The 15,725-nt window shown below is 53.2% G+C and overlaps 1 protein-coding gene across 3 annotated transcripts in view; it reads right to left on the reverse strand.

The window, feature by feature from the left end:
* Positions 1-15,725, reverse strand: part of LOC142585501 (plexin-B-like) — a 149,459-nt gene that overhangs the window by 44,123 nt on the left and 89,611 nt on the right. For all 3 annotated transcript variants that reach the window (XM_075696296.1, XM_075696295.1, XM_075696294.1), the window contains exons 5-6: positions 6,719-6,895; positions 1,878-2,006 (exon numbers count right to left, since the gene is read on the reverse strand). In XM_075696296.1, coding sequence (XP_075552411.1) covers positions 1,878-2,006; positions 6,719-6,895 — 306 coding nt within the window. The remainder of the gene's footprint in view (positions 1-1,877; positions 2,007-6,718; positions 6,896-15,725) is intronic.

Below are 15,725 nucleotides of genomic sequence, written 5' to 3' on the forward strand. Positions count from 1 at the left end.
TGTTTCGGGCCCAATAACTGGAATGAGATCCCTGCTTTGGCATCGCCTGTTTCGGGCACAATGACTGGAATGCGAGGATGATCCCTAGGCGGTCGCATCGCCGCAGTCGCGCCTGGAAACACCTGGCGATGAGTGTTGCGGCGACGACGATCGGGCCAAAATGTCTGCCGCCCCGCCGCAGTCGCGCCGGCAAAACCACGTGTCGCAGGCGAAACGCAACAACGCTAATAGCGATCTCCATCTGATGCGTTTTCAGACAGAGTTGTGGTGAGCCACGTGTGATTCGAGCGACGTGATTTTAAAGTTTAGGGCGCACTGAATTGAACGGGCAACAAGCGCGAGTTCCCCCGCACGCGTCAGGCACAGGCACTGTAAACCTTGCAATGCTTTTTTCCGGCTTTAACCCGAGTACAAAATACGATCGCCAAGCGTCTCGCTCTTCGCAGGCGCCACAAGTGAACGCTGCGCGCCTGACAGTGCCCATCGGTGCACCTCACTTTGGAGGACTCCCCAGGAGGACTTGCCGTTCCTAGTTCAAACGAAGGAGAGTCTATTTTTACAAAGGAAGGGAGCGCGCTTGACCTCCGCTCGACGTGCAAGTGCACGCAACTACAGCTGCGTACTACGCGCCTGTAACGTCTCCGGCAAGAAAGCTCCGCCGTCGGCTTTTGTGTATGCGTGTCGACGGAGGGGCGCTTTCCCGCATCGCTCAACTCACGCCAAACTCGAATCAGCGAGCACCCCGCGATGTCAAGCGCAGGGCAACGACGACGGGAGGAGGGCGCCGAGATGTGGCGGCTGCGCGCCGCAGTACGTCACTCTTTATGCGTTTTGTGTGTTGCTTGTTTCCTTCCCATATTTTTTTTTCTTGGGGGGGGGGGGGAGGGGGGACTGGCGCGCTCGTCAACGCGACGATACGTTCAAATCTGCCGCGAACTCGACGCCGGCTCTTGCACGCTATGCTGTGTGCGCTTGTATGCTCTGACACGTGATGTTGTACAAACAAGGAAAAAAAGAAGAGGCAGAAGAAACAAATACGAATGATCAGTCATCTATGTGTATTAGGGAAATAAGATGCCCGCAAGCATCTCGACAACCAGGAATGCTTTGCAGAAGCGTCGTTCATCGGTGTAGTATAATTACCGTAACGGCGCTTCACGTCGCAAAGCTTCACGGTGGCTGTACGAAGGACGACGTACATATAATGAGGGAGGAGGTAGTGGGAGGGAAGGGGTATTCCGGATAAAATTTGAACACTAAGGCTTCTTTAACGCACACATTCTTATTCTGCACACGTGGGAATTCAGTCCCATGCAGTGGCCGGGAATCGAACCCACTACGCCACGCCCAGATACCCTTCCCAAGCAGATCAAAAGAAACTATTGAGCAACCGCGGCCGACAGTCGTGCGATAAACGAGGAATCAAACATAAGAAAGCCAGTACATATAGTCAAATTAGCATCGCCAATATTGAGAAATAACTAATTTCATAAGTATTACTGCAACAAGCATCTCAACAAGGACGTCGCGTTCCTCGGTGCGCGATAACCAGACTAAGAACGATCCAACATTTTTGAACATGGCCGCACATTACGTTAAGCGCCTTAACAAAGTGCGAATCACTGAAGTTCGAATCACTTGATCACGCCCGCAACAGCAGCGAATGGTCAAGCTGTGCATTAGCAATTAATCAGTCTATTTCATTATTTGGCGCGGACTGCGTGTTATGCATGCCCATAAAGTGTACTGGAATATAGCGTTCAGTAAGTACACTCGGCACATGCCACTTGCTGTATGGAAGACAACTTGAAGTAAAGTATGACATTGGATAGAGTGTAGTATGGTGCATGCTGAGAAGATTACATCGATCAGCTGACCTTGTAAGGCGAGGCCACGTAGAGGAAGTGACCCGTCTTGTCGACTTCCATGTCGGGCAAGATGGGGTTTCCGTCGTCGATGGTCACCTCCTCGAACTGTTCGGCTCGGCCCTGATTCGTCAGGAACATCTGGAACATGGAACAGAGCACGGGCGTCGTCACAGCACACATTAGGAAGACCCACGCTGTCCAGATTCATGCTGTGTTGTCTGTGCGAGTATTACTTCGTCGGTTTTATTACTTCCTTTTTTCAAACTTCATTGTGTTGTGACAAAAAAAAAGGGGGGGGATGTCACTGCTTACAATTCATCAAGTGCGGTGGGAAGGAGCAGGATCGAGTTCAAAGATAACTTCATGTCTGCTCGATAGTATATAGTAGTATAGTAAGGTGCGTCTCGTTCGCGCGTTGACGTGTCATCGACTTTCCGTCTCTGCCAACACGCATGTACAGAGTGTTTCTTGCTTTTCGAGACGTCGCTACGTTTCATGGACGGTACCACATTAACGCCCAAAACAGCCGCAATGCGAGCGACCTGCTCAGCATCTTATACTTAAAGCTTCCGTCGTGCCACGTGATTCAGTATACGTCCGTATGACGGGAGGCGCGAGGGGATGGGGACAGAAGTTTTCCTCACACACATTGCTGTTCTGGCGAAGAAGCAAATCTTGTCACTGATTCGCGTTCCCTGCAAGCACAGACTGCGTCGACGAGTTCCCATCTCAGCTCTGACAATGTTCGAGGCGGAACCGTTTCTTCGGCGGCGTCACACGCGGGCGGTGCTCGTATGAAATTTTAACGGCATTCTGTCTCTCCATTCCACTTTCATCTAAGGAGGAGACGGTCGACGTTACAATGGCTTTATTTTCTAAACATAGCCGAGGTGCGCGACATTCGCGAGGTCCGAGAGCGCTCGCGGCGCGAGCTAAGTTTGCGCTACTATACGCGGTTCGTCGAGGGGGAACACAGGAAACTTCGCAGTGCGCACCTCGACGACACCCCGGGGGCCCGGAGGGGACCCGCGGTCTAGAGAGCAGGAGGCGCCGCCGCTCGCTGACGATGGCCAGAAACAGGAAAAAGGGGAGGAAACGCCCACTTAGACGCAATCTGGGCAGCCGCAGTACCGAACGGCGGAGACGGAACGGAAAAGAGGACGGAGGATGGGGTGGGGTGGGCGGACGGGTGCGAGCCCAGACCGGGGAAGGCGCTTATCGGCGACTGCGAATGCGCCCAAATGGCTGCTGCGTCTCGGGGGCTATACGCGCTGGTGCGAGCATATGGATTGATAGCCGCAGCCTGACATGTATACAGATGGCCGAGCCGAGTGCTACGTAGAGGCAAGCAGTGCGACAGCGCGCCTGCAGGCGCTCCTCTATGACGTTCTTCCGCGGGAGGGCATGACGCACACTTCCCTGAACCGTTCGGCAGGCATTACAGTATAAACAAGTGAAAATTTCAGAATAAACCGCCGTTGTGTTACGTCACTAAAGCACTCGCGTAAACACCGCATGGGTTGGGCTTTCCTGGTACAATTCGAGGGGGCATGTTGATTTACCGACTGACGCGAGGAAAACGACCAGAACCCGTTCGAATCGCCCGTCTTGCGTTCGGTCTGTCAACTCGTCTGTCTTTGTCTTCCACAACGGCGCAATTCCCCATCACTCCGCTTTCGCTAGTCGATGTATGAAGTAGAACACGCCCCTTTGCTCGCCGGGCCACATCGATCCTAATCGAACAGCTATCCGCTGAACCGGCGTTTACGTGCGTTCTCGCTATGCCTGCCCAGCTGCGAACAATCGTGGATGCGTTCGGCGCGAGGCGGATACACCGGCGTGCCGCGTACATACTGCAAACGACTGAGAGAACGAGTGGGAAAGATAGATAGATAGAGAGCGACAGAGAGCGTGCTATAAAGGCTTCGTTTAATCGTCGACATTCAGCTCGCCGTCACCGGACAAATCGTTAGGCGACCACCCGGAAGTCGAACATGCTGCGGCCGTCGCCTCCCTCCTCGTTTCCCCCTTTCGCCGTGCTGCTCTCACGCTTCCCTCCTCCATTTCCCTCGAGCTGTTCCCGTTTCCCGTCGTGTTCTTCGCCTCCCCCGCCCTCGTCCGCCTCTTTGTTTTCCTCCTCACCCGGCCATTTCGCGCCATTCTCACCTCAGCGCGAACCTGGCGTCGCTATCGTCGTTCAGACGTGGGAGAAGAAACAGCGCGGTCGGCCGATTAAGGGAAGCGAGGGGACAGCGGGAAACAAATAGAGACATATAGCGCGGAAAGGAAGGCGACGGTCCGTGAACAAGTATACAGAATGGGAGAGAGCGGTGAGGGAGGAAGAGATGGGGATCGAAACAACGACAGGCCTACATGCGCAAGAGGCCCCTGGGCTCGAACAAGACGACCTGCGCCGTTAGGGAAGACGCCGCGAAGGCGAGGTACTCTACTGCTAGGGAAAAAAGGAAAAAAAAAGAATCCGGGAAGGAGACGGCCTTGTGTGGGCGATCAAAACAATGCGGCGCACGGGCCGATTGAAAAGAGCAGCCGAGACAAAGCGGCAAGGGAGATGGGGGGGAATGTGCCACATTTGGCGGAAACTGGCTGAAACGGGTTCGCGAAAGGAAAAAAAATAATAAATGGGAAGACGAAAACGCATCGCGTGTAAGGGGAAGAGGGAGAAGCCGTGCGCGCAGGATGTGTACGGGAAAGGAAGGGAAAAGAGAGGGTTGTCGCGAGAGAAAAAAAAGCCTTGTTTTGCCGTTGTTGTCGCCGCCAGAAGGAGGAAAGATCTTCGCGGGCCATTTCGCGGAGGGCAACGCAAGACGCCTGGCCGAGACGCGGCCCCGCCGGCTGGAGGCGGCCGGGCCGGACCAGTATACACATTCCGAGGCACCGAGAGATGCCGGACGCGCCTGTCGGGTACGAAGAAGACGCGACGAAGAAAAAGACAAAGGGCACGTATAGGGAGCAGCTGGGATGGGGAAAGAAAAAAAAGACGAGAAAGTTTCGGGAAACGAAAGCAGGGAATAAAGAAAGGAAATACAAAGACAGCTCTGGCGAGACGGAGGTGAAGGAAGCGTTCGGGAATGGGACGACATCCAATTTGCGCCAGGCGAGCGCGCTTTTCGGGTGAGGCCCAGCTGTAAGGCACGATCGCGGACGCCTCCCGATTCGAATCAGCCCGCGGGTACCTTCCGCCCGCCCCACCCACCCCTACCTGAGCCCATTTCCTTCCGTGCGCGCAGAATAGAACGAAAAGAGGCGCCTCTCCTTCGCCGCCGTGAGGCGTACGACGCGCGACGAATTGGCGGCCACAGGTGACGGATTACTGCGCACGGTGCAGCCGACCTATCTTTATATATAGAGAGATAGGTCTGTAGCGAGCGCCGCCATATTTGCTCCGGGAAAAATCGGTGGAGCGCGGCGGAAAATTGGGCAGCCGCGAAGCGCCCCGCCGGGGGGGGGATGAGGTTCGGAATTCGGTCGTCGCGGCGCTAACGACCGACGTTTATGCAGCGTGTGAAATGATTCCCGCCGCCGACGACGACGCTCAATTAGTCGATGTCGAAGAAGCGAAAAAGCGGCAGCGACACGCGCGTGCGGCTCGGCGTCCTAAATCGATGACTTACTGCTGGCGGCGTCCGCCTGCCATTTTACCTCGTCTAATTGCCGCCGGCATCATCGACCACTTCGCACGACGCACGTTACCGTGAAATGTCAAAAGAGTTTATCGGGAGAGGCGGAGAGAGCGCTCGCTGCTGCTGCCCGGGATGTTGTTAAAGGCGCAGGCGATATGGAATAGTACGTGTCGCCGGTGTCCGGCGCTCTCGTTTTGAAAAGGAGCGCGCTAATGAGCGTTATCAGAAAGAAATCTCGGGTCAGGCGATGGAAACTGTCATGTCAGGCGATGGTCCCTTGTTCGCGTTTCCCGGGCCAGGAAGGATTTTTTTTCCTTTCTACAAATGCGGCGATTTCTTTCACGGGAAGCTCGCATAAGTCTTGCTACGTAGCTCCACCCTACCTTGAGGTGAATGACAATTTTTTTTCATTACGTGGTATACCCAGCGCACAACTCCTGAAGCATGGCATCCCATCCTGAAACACGCTGAGCTTTCATTATCTAAGCTACTTTCAGTGCAGTTTGAAAGAAATAATGCATCTATGATCTGGAAGTTAGTGTTATTTATTTATTTATTTATTTATTTATTTATTTATTTATTTATTTATTTATTTATTTATTTATTTATCAAAGGCGCGGGTATGCGAGTTTGCCTCGGTCAGTGACTGGGTCCAAGTTTACCTCTGGATGAACACTGCGACGCGTCAGCAAGGCTTATTGTATTGTTTGATGATGATGATGATGATTACGCGAGCGCTCATTCTGATAGGGGTGGCGGCACGTGACAATGGGCTAGAGCGTGTTTTTTATCCTTCTGGCGCATCTTGTCTCCATTATTCAAAATAGAAAGTCCGCTTCATTGCGTGTTTTGCTGCTCACCACCGCAGCTCTGCGTCTCCCGCGCTGCTCTTAAAGTGGAACGTATAGCGGAAACTAAACTGTACACTTAAAGTGGAACTCATATAGAGTCACCCTCGGTCAGGGTGACTCTATACGTTCACATTTATATCTGGGAGTGCGGTGCGACATTCTGTAGCAATACGTGCTCAGTGGTTCCTTGCTAATGTTCACGTGCGTGACAGGTTCACTAATAGCTTGGATGGATGGATGGATGTTATGAGCATCTCCGTTGGAATGAGGCGGTGGGTTGCGCCGGCAAGCTCTTGCTATTATACTGGCTAATGTACTGCCTAGGTTTAAAAAAATAATAAAAGAAAAAGCTTCTTACCTTCTTGAGGCGCCCTCTGTCGGAGCCGAGGAAAGCCACGCTGTGCTGCGGCGTGGCGGCAGCCGCGACCGACGTCAGCGTCAGGTTCTCGAACACGGCGCTGGCGGCACGCGAGATGGGCGAGCTGCCGTTTAGCTTCAGCGTCTCGTTGCAGAAGCTCAGCACGTTACCGCTCTGCTGCAAGTGGGCAAGGAGACAACACAACCAGTCAGCCGGTGACGTCTGGAAGTTCGCGAAAGCGTGCAGCAAGCTGCGAAAATTCTTTTTGAAACATGAACCTCCACACGGCGGAACGTAGTTATGCTGCGACCGCCGTGCTTTGTTGTTCCTACAGAGTGTGCTCAGGTTCGTTTGAGAACGACGTATAGCAGCAAACATATGATTGTGTTTCTTGACGCGGCACCTTCTTGTCACCTCTCGCCACCACCCTTGCCAACGCGGTAGATTTAAATCAGCCCAACCGCGGCATGCTCTATATGTTGTGAAGTCGTGAGACGTACATGTGTCCTGTTCACTTCGTGCAGCATACATCCTGACTTCGTTCGCTCGGATAAGCGAACAGCGAAGCACTTGGGCTACTCGATCTCGGTTATAGATAACAATAACAAATACGATCCATGACCTTCTATGTTATTTAACACCTGTGAAAGAAGGCGTTGTATAATAAAGTGCGGCCCACGCCTTTCCGAAAGCGTTGAAAATGCTTAAGATGCTTTGACGCTTAAGTTTGCTGGTGGGCTAATTTGGACGGTGCGTGAAGGTGGGGAGTGGGGACCACGCTAGCTTCAGAAAGCGCAGACGACAGCCAACTTATTACATAATGGCAGCAAATCTCCTACGGTTGGCGCTCAGGCTCGCGTGTCCTCAGCGAAGCGACAATTTCGACGACCAACCGTAACCGCGTCGGTGTACTACAGGCGTTATAGAACAGGTCGTAATATCACGTCGTTAAACGGAAACCAGCCGTTAAGGTGACCAGCCGCCGCAGAAACGAATCCGGTAGCGCTGCTGCTCGCGCAACCAGTGACGTTAAATATGGATGTCCCACGAGAACGCCCCGCGTAATCGAAGGCGTGCCCCGACCGCGCGCGGTATATATATAATATGCAGGTTCATAACGCGTGATTAAAAGGCGAACGCAACGAAAAAAAGGCACATTTCTGCTCCACCTTCCTCGCGCTCATAGGCCGACGGATTAGGGTTTCTCGTAAGGCGCGGCTAACTTTCTTCTTTAAGTCGCCGATTGAAAAAAATAATAATAATAAAGACGTGCCTAACGAAACGCTGACTCCACGCCCATGCCATTTGTTACGCGATTATAACGCGTCAGCCCGTGACCTGGTCCGTCCACGAAAGGCTAAAGATATGACGCAGCGCTTCGAAGAAATGGCCAAAAAAACCGCCGTCGCCCGGTCGTAACATTACGAATGGGCAAGTTAAAGAACGCGGCAGCAAATCACGCGCCGATAGACCGCCGACAACACGTACACCGCCCGCGGAAACCGAAATAAATCTCGCGCGCCTTTGGTTGCGCAAGGCGAGCAGTGTCCGTGGCTGAGGTCTCGCTCGCGGAGCGCCCATCATGAATGAAAATTGCCCGCGGTGTCGTCCTCGCGACCGGCAATTAATTCGCCACTGCTTCGGGACAAGAGAGAAGAAAGAAAGAAAGGGACACGGCGGGTGGAGAAGGACCGGGGGTTCGATAAATCATCGAAGTGGCCCGATACTTAGAAGGGCACGCAAAGGTGGTCGGAGCCATTTCATCCTCCTCGGTGTCTCTCTCTCTATCTTGCCATGCATAGCTTTGGAAGCAGTGGGAAAGGAGGAGGAAGGGGAGGAGAGAAAAGAAGAGGCAGTGGAAGATGCGAGAAAGAGACCGAAAGGGGCTTTCGAGAGGAGGCTTCAGTTGGTGAGGTCGGCCTGAAGGGCATGTCTCTGGCACGCCGATACACGCAGAGCTCGAAAGAAAGAAAGGCGTGGAGAACGCCGGAGGCCAGGCGAGCTGTAGACGAAGGGCAATGAAGATATTAGCTTTAGCCGTTCCTTATACTACATTCCGTTCAAGAAATACCAGAATATCGCAGATTTTGGAGGTACCCGCATACAGTTACTGACTACACGGGGACGTCCTTAATTCCGCATAAGACATCTATACAAACATATGCGCCTCCAATGTAACAATAACTATTCGAAATGCAAATGTAACGTGGACGCCGCCAGCAGCAGCGCCGACATCTTGTGACGCTAGATGTACAACCGCAACGCTTTAGAAACGTCTGTCTTGCGTGACTGTTTTCGTTGAAGCAAAAGAAAACAGCGGGCTGTGCATCAATGGTCACGATTTCGCGGCGCTTTTACGTCGGCAGCTAAGTAGCGCATGACCCATATGGTTGCAACAATATAGTTTGGTGGTGCTACGAATGAACTCACCGCCACAGGATGGCGCCCCCGAGGGTGCTGCTCACGTCTGCGTCTCAGGTGTTCCAGTATTACGCTAACAGCAATACGTATTACGAACAGGCTAAAGCTCTTTCTCTCTATCTCTCTTGTTGGATTTGTGCAATTTATTCCGCTTATAGCTGCTGACGTAAAGACGGCGGCGGAAAGTTTTTTTTTTCTTTCTTTTAACCGTACGGTTAATCCACTTCCCACCCTCCCCCCTTCCTTCGGAAAGAACACTCACGCGACACAAATACCCATCTAACGCGTCGCGGTTTAACAAAGCATCACAACATGTCGCCACTTGCGCTGCTGCGAAGAAAAGTATAAACCTTTTGGCCAGTTTATCTCCGCTCCCGCGTGTGGCTGTGCGGCTGTGTATGCAGGCCTCAGACTGGCGACTTGTGGAGGAAGCTGCGGCAGTACTCGAGACCGCGAGCGCTCGTCTGGTTCTTTTCGCGGTTGTAAACAGCGCACGCCGAGCTCACGCGCGGTTTCCCGCAGCAACGCTCCCTGAAACACGGACGGACACACGCCGTCTAGGAAAACGCAAAGACGCCGTGACGCGTAATTAGCGGCCGCTTCGAAGCAAAGCAATACAAATTTGAGTGAAAAACGTTTCGAAGAGAAGACTGGGTGAGCCACAGAATGTTGGGCATCTATCTGCGCAAAGCGTACGTGGCTGCAGCATTAGGGACCGTCGCGTCTGTGGCGCTGCGCTCACACCACTGACGACGATGCGCTGTGTTATACGGAAACGAGTGGGAAGCGAGAAGAACTGTGTGCAGGGAGGCAGTGTTGTTGTTGATGGTGCAGCTCGCACGGCCTCCGCATTGAAGGCAGCCGCGCTAATCGCACGTTAGCGAAACTGGCTCGCACGACAGCGCGCAACATAAAAATAAATAAATAAAGAAAAAAATACGGCTTGACGTGAGAGGGGAAGTGCGCATTAAAAATGCTTGGCCCCCTGCAGCCTACAGGGTGTCTATATATATATATATATATATATATATATATATATATATATATACACGTATGGGCGCGCAGCGCGCCGAGCCTCATTAACAAGCGCCGGTGCATCGTTACACTCAGCCGCGACCGGAGCAAAAGAACGAACCAGTTATTAATTTCTGCAGTTAATTCCTTTTGCTTCTTCGCTTTTTTTTTAGTATCTTTTTGACGGAACCCCACGCGCGCTCTAGCTGCTCGTCTAGTTCACGTGCGCGCACGCACGTATATGCATAAGGGGGCGTCGTGGTCTGTGATGGTGTATAGTGTTGTGATGCAGGAGCGAACATGACTGTACTTTATTTCCTTTTCTTTCTTTCTTTTTTCTCTCTCACTTGGTTAAAGCACAAACGCGCACCTCATGAAGGTGCAAGCATCTACGCTTCCGCACCGCGCTACGGCGAGCACGCCGCTGTAGCCACCGAGGTTGTAGCATGCATCACGCGTGATCGAGCGGCTAACCGGAAGGAACAGCCGACGGACTGTTTTCGAGGGATCGGGTCTCGACCTGGCCCGTAATGAAGAGGGCCCAGGAGGCCGGGGCGGGCACCCATCTGTCTAAAGATCTTGCTGTTCCGTTTATTTCTTTTTTTTTTTTATCCCCGCGGTCGAGACGAAGGAGGCAGGAAAGGATGCGACGAGGTCGCAAATGAGTACAGTGCGGCGGTCGATGGCCAGTAATGGACAGTGTCTTCGCGGCTACTAACGAGGACGAGGACTGAACACTGAGCACTTCGACCTGTGACGCCCGAACACGCCCGTGAATGCTGAACGCTCACCCCCCCCCCCTTCCCCCCCGGATGAGTATCTCGGCGCATATGTTAGGATAGCATCTCTATAGTTTTCATTAGTTTCATCGTCTCTCTCTTGGAGAAGTGATGAGCGCTGTTATAAAATCCTGTATTAACGTTCTATAGTCAGTAGGCAGTCTAGAAATAGCTTATACTCAACAGTGCCGTCTGTCCTGAGAGAAAGGTATTCGAGTTCTGCGCACGCGCTGTGCCGACGACTCAGCTTTCTGCGCACGCTAAGGCGCCCTTAGCCAACGCCTCCTAGATAGTACAAGGCCGGTGCACTTCGATCCGCGACGCCGTGCTACTTTGCCCGACTCCCGAGTAAGCCGTGGTGACTTTGACGTCAGCGCTTTCGTGACGCCGGGGCTTTGCAATGGAAATTCAAGCAGTAGAAACGTCATAAAGCAGAGTGCACGGGCCTGCTATCTAGGAGGCTCCACTTTAGCGCAAGCAAGCAAGTCGGTTGTGTCCGCCACTCTGAAACATCTGCGGTGTATTCAGCGTCGGCAGGCCAATGACATTTCCACGTCGTTTTTTTTATTTTTCTTTCTTTCTACGCTAGACAGTTTTCGACACAAGGTGCACGCTCAGCGAGAGACCATTCGAAGTAAAGCGAAGTTAGCGCTACGTCGGAGAAACGACGAGTCTACAGTGCTCGGCAGACGCACCAGAGCAGCCGACGTACTGTCACACCAAAACTAAACGCTAGCTGTAAGACAAGTTAGAGCACCCCTCACGAAGAACTCCTTCAGAGAGCGTGATCATGGTGGAACCAAGAACACACCAGCGCTCACGTACAGTGGCGAAAGGCGAATGCGCTTTCTAGCTTGCTTTCCCCTGCTTGCGTTTCATTCTGGCTCGGTAGTAGAGAAGCATTACAATTTCATCGAAACAGGCACAGAAACAAACGAGCAAGCAAGCAATCGGAACAAGCGCAGAAACAAACAAGCAAGCAAAGAACGCTACGACACTACGCCGCCTGCACTGCAATGTCGCCTTGTTCTGCAGAGAAGCCGAACACTCGCTAAATAAGGCGCCTGGAGCCTATCTTTTATTTATTCTCCGGATAGTTCGACTTGCTTCTTAATCCGGCGAAATCTTTTTTCTCTAAAGTTTCTTTCGGAGGGACCGAAAACCAGCGCAGCACGCCGAGGGACGCCAACGAGTAATAGGGGGGGAAGTGGGCGCAGAGGAAAAGAGACACAGTTCGCGGAAGGAACACGTCTTGTGTTTCCCATTACGGAGAAACTGCGCACAAGCCGCCGCCGCGCGCAAGGAAGCAGGGAGCCCAAGCCAAGCGCTCAGATTTCGCTCGAGCTATAGTGGGAGGGAGAGGGGAGGAGCCAGAAGGAACTCCTCTCAACGCTCCATCCACAGGGCAGGCATCGCACGCCTTCCTTCGCTCCTCTATGGATGACAAAGGAGAGGAAGACTTGGAAAAACTCGCAAGCGGCTAGATTGAAGGTGGGGGGGGGGGCGGAATGTGAACGAAGGCTACTGTGTTCGACGACTGGTTAAGGCTGTGAGTTCGAGTCTAGCTCCCCCGCCTACAGTCTTTTCGTCTCGAGCTCGAAGCAGCGTCAGAACACGGAGGATACCGGGGGGTGGGGGTTGGGAGTTCATGCAGAGGGGTGAGAGAGGGGAGGCAGTCAAGAAGTCAGGGGCAGCTGGCGGCGAATTTCGTTCGGAGCGACCGGGGCATGCAACGAACTCTGTCGGCAGCGCCCCCTGCTGTCGGAAACAATAAGAGACAACACCTCCGGCGGAGAGAGCAAAACGGCGGAACTCGAACGCCACCGGGCTTTGGAGGAAAGGAAACGAATACGAGAAATAAAAAACATGGCCAGGCGTCTGCGCCATGTTTTGTTTCTTTCTAGCTTGAGACACGCGCGTCGCACCGATCTGGCTGCTCTAAAACGGCGTTCCATTTCCTCTAGACGAGAAAGTGCCTCTTACGCCAGAGATCGCGCGCGTGCGCGCGCGCGTGTGTGAACGAAAAGTACAAAGTACAAAACGTCACGAATGAAAACTGAATCCACTTTCGTTTAATTCGGGGCCTCGCGCTGATGGCTGGCAGGCGTTGTGAAGCCTCCTTTTCGGCGGGCAAATAAGGAATCGTGTGCCGCAGCTGGGTTCATTCAATTTCATGCACTCCTCGAGTGTGCGCTTAATTCTTTCTTTTTTTCCTTCCTTCTTTTCCATTTAATTCGCCGCCTTCGGCGACGCAGCGGCCGCGCTTCCCACGTTTCTTCGCACGTGTTGCTAATTTGGCGCAGGGCCCCTGCTAAGCGCGCTTCGCCGCACAACGCTGCTGCGCTGGCGAGGGAAAGAATATCGACCTAGTGCCTCCGATGTCGACTGTAGTGCGGGAACGCCTGCGAGGCGATGTGTTTTAGAAAGCAAGAGATGCGAAAGCAGGCCTGGAAGGGTCGTTCAACTTCCGATGACTTACGACGATCGCTGTTGCGATTTACGAGATTTGAAGGAATTGCGTGAAACAAGCCCGCGCGTGTGCGCGCACTCACGCGGGTCACGCATTATTTAGGGACAGTCTTCAAAACTTTTCCAAAGTCTCTGCGTGCTTAGGCGCATGTAAACACAATGTATGCTGCGCGTTTTTCTTTTTTGAAGCTCTTTGTGACTTTAAACTGCACTGTAGCATGCGTCGAAGTAACAGAAAAGCTTTCGCGAAATTGCTTCCGCAGACACGCAGCAATCGCTAATAAGCGGGACATTATAAAACAATGACAAAGAGAAGAAAAAACAAGTTTCGCTAGCGCCTGCAGACATGCCAAGATTTTTCTCATACCAAAGCTAAAACACTCGAATGAAAGAAGCCGTGACGGTGGGCGCCGGCTTCATACCTTTCATCAAAGCAACGGCGCTACTTTTCCGGTCGAAATATTGCCGAGACGTAACCGCTTTGTCGCTATAGCTCGAAGGTCCAAGGAAAGCGTAAACGCGGGAAGATATTGCGAACGAGAAATGCAACGCACCAAAGTTCTTATTCCCATTGAAAAAAGAAGGGGGGGGGGGCGAAGCGTAAATAAAAGCAAGAAAACGCCTCCTCATATTTATCAGTCACGCCCTAGTTGAGAACGTGGCTACATATTGGCTGGGCTTCGCCTTCTCGCCATACGATTGCAAGATGCGATATGAAGAGGCAACCACAGACTCTTGTTTCGCGCGCAGGCAGCACCCTATACCTCGCGCTTACGCGGAGAAAGCAATGCTGGCACCCGCACAAGTAGTAAGCGCGCCTAGTAAGTACACAGCCAAACCCGCACGAAGGCATCGAAAAAAAGCCGCGGGGCCCGGCGACCCGAGCGCTGCGCAAACATTTCAATCTGCTCCGCGTCGGGCGCCTCGCAGAGGCAAAGCACCGCTGCCGCCACCAGCAAGCAGCAGGCATCGGACAGTAGCAGCAGCAGCAGCAGGGCACGAAGCGCTGAGGAGTCGCTAAGCGGATTACGGGCGCTGGGCCCTGTACACGCGGCGGCAACTTTCGACGCTGCTGTTGCGCCAGGAGCAGCGGGTTTGAAACCCCCTCCGGCGCCTCGGAGGGCCAACTGTAGCCGCCCTCCCCCCCGTCCCCTTCATATTGGCCATTGGTGGCGACGGGGATTTCACAGTCGGATCGCCCTGAAAAGCCCCCCTTTTATCCTTCTTCTTCTTCCTCGTTTTTTTTTTTTTTAATTTCATCGCCGAATCGGCGTATACTCTCCGAGGCGCGGACGCTTTGTTGTGAAACAGAAATACGTGTTGCTTTCGCGCCGCAGCTTCCGGAAAGGAAGGAGCCCCCGACCACGTTCTCTCTCTCTCTCTCTCTCTCTCTCTCTCTCCGAGTTCGCGCGCAACTGGGCGTCGCTCACAGAAGACGGACGCCAGCGGACGCGCGCTCTTGGGTACGCATTCACTGCTCCCGTACCCCCAGCGCGTTCTCCCTCGCTTCGTCTTTCTTTCTGTCCTGTCATCTGCGTCGCTTCTGTGACGTTGAGAGAGGAATCGGCTGCCGCCGCCGTCGATCGATACTCAAGGACGAGCTTCCAGGGCTGAGGACGCCCGCAACCCGGCAACGCTCGGAAAGGAGACGAGAAACAAACAGGATGGGTAGATCGCATACTATACCGAAGGCGCGCGAGGCGCGGTTGGATATCGTCCAGTAGTTTTCCATCCGTGCACGCGTCCGCCATGCAGTGTAGTGAAAGGAGGGCTGCTGACGCAGCGCTTTGCTCATTCGATGCTTTGGTGTGGAGACTTAAAAAGTTTGTATAAATACTTGGCCACTATAGTGCAAACTATAGTATATTGTCAGCCCACGTGGGCAGTGAAGACTGTAACACGGCACGCTTTCACATGGCACCAGAACTGTCAGCTAAGACGCACAGTTGCTCTCAAGCTACCTCGCTTACAAGAACTCGACGCGAGCGGGTGGAGTTAACCCATGCGCGATCACATCGCGTTTACATGCAGCTTGCCCAGCTGGTTGGGCGAGTCAACCCGCCACCTCTTGCCGGCGTGTTGACCGAACTCGTCTCAACGGTCGCTCGGCCCGGCCTGCTAACGTTTGCGCGAATCCACCGACCTGCGTATTCAGTCTGACAAGCTGACTCGACCCGCCTTTGTCGGGTTCGTGTAAGCGTATAGCTACCTTTACGTATCAGACAAATACAGGCACCGTTCCTTTCAAAGAATTTGGAGGACGCTTACGCTTCGCCTTTAAGAGTGGAACGCGATAGCTTTCAAGACCCCTTACTGCTTTTCAT

The sequence above is a fragment of the Dermacentor variabilis genome, chromosome 6, assembly GCF_050947875.1.
Source record: "Dermacentor variabilis isolate Ectoservices chromosome 6, ASM5094787v1, whole genome shotgun sequence".
In the NCBI taxonomy this organism is placed as follows: Eukaryota; Metazoa; Arthropoda; class Arachnida; order Ixodida; family Ixodidae; genus Dermacentor; species Dermacentor variabilis.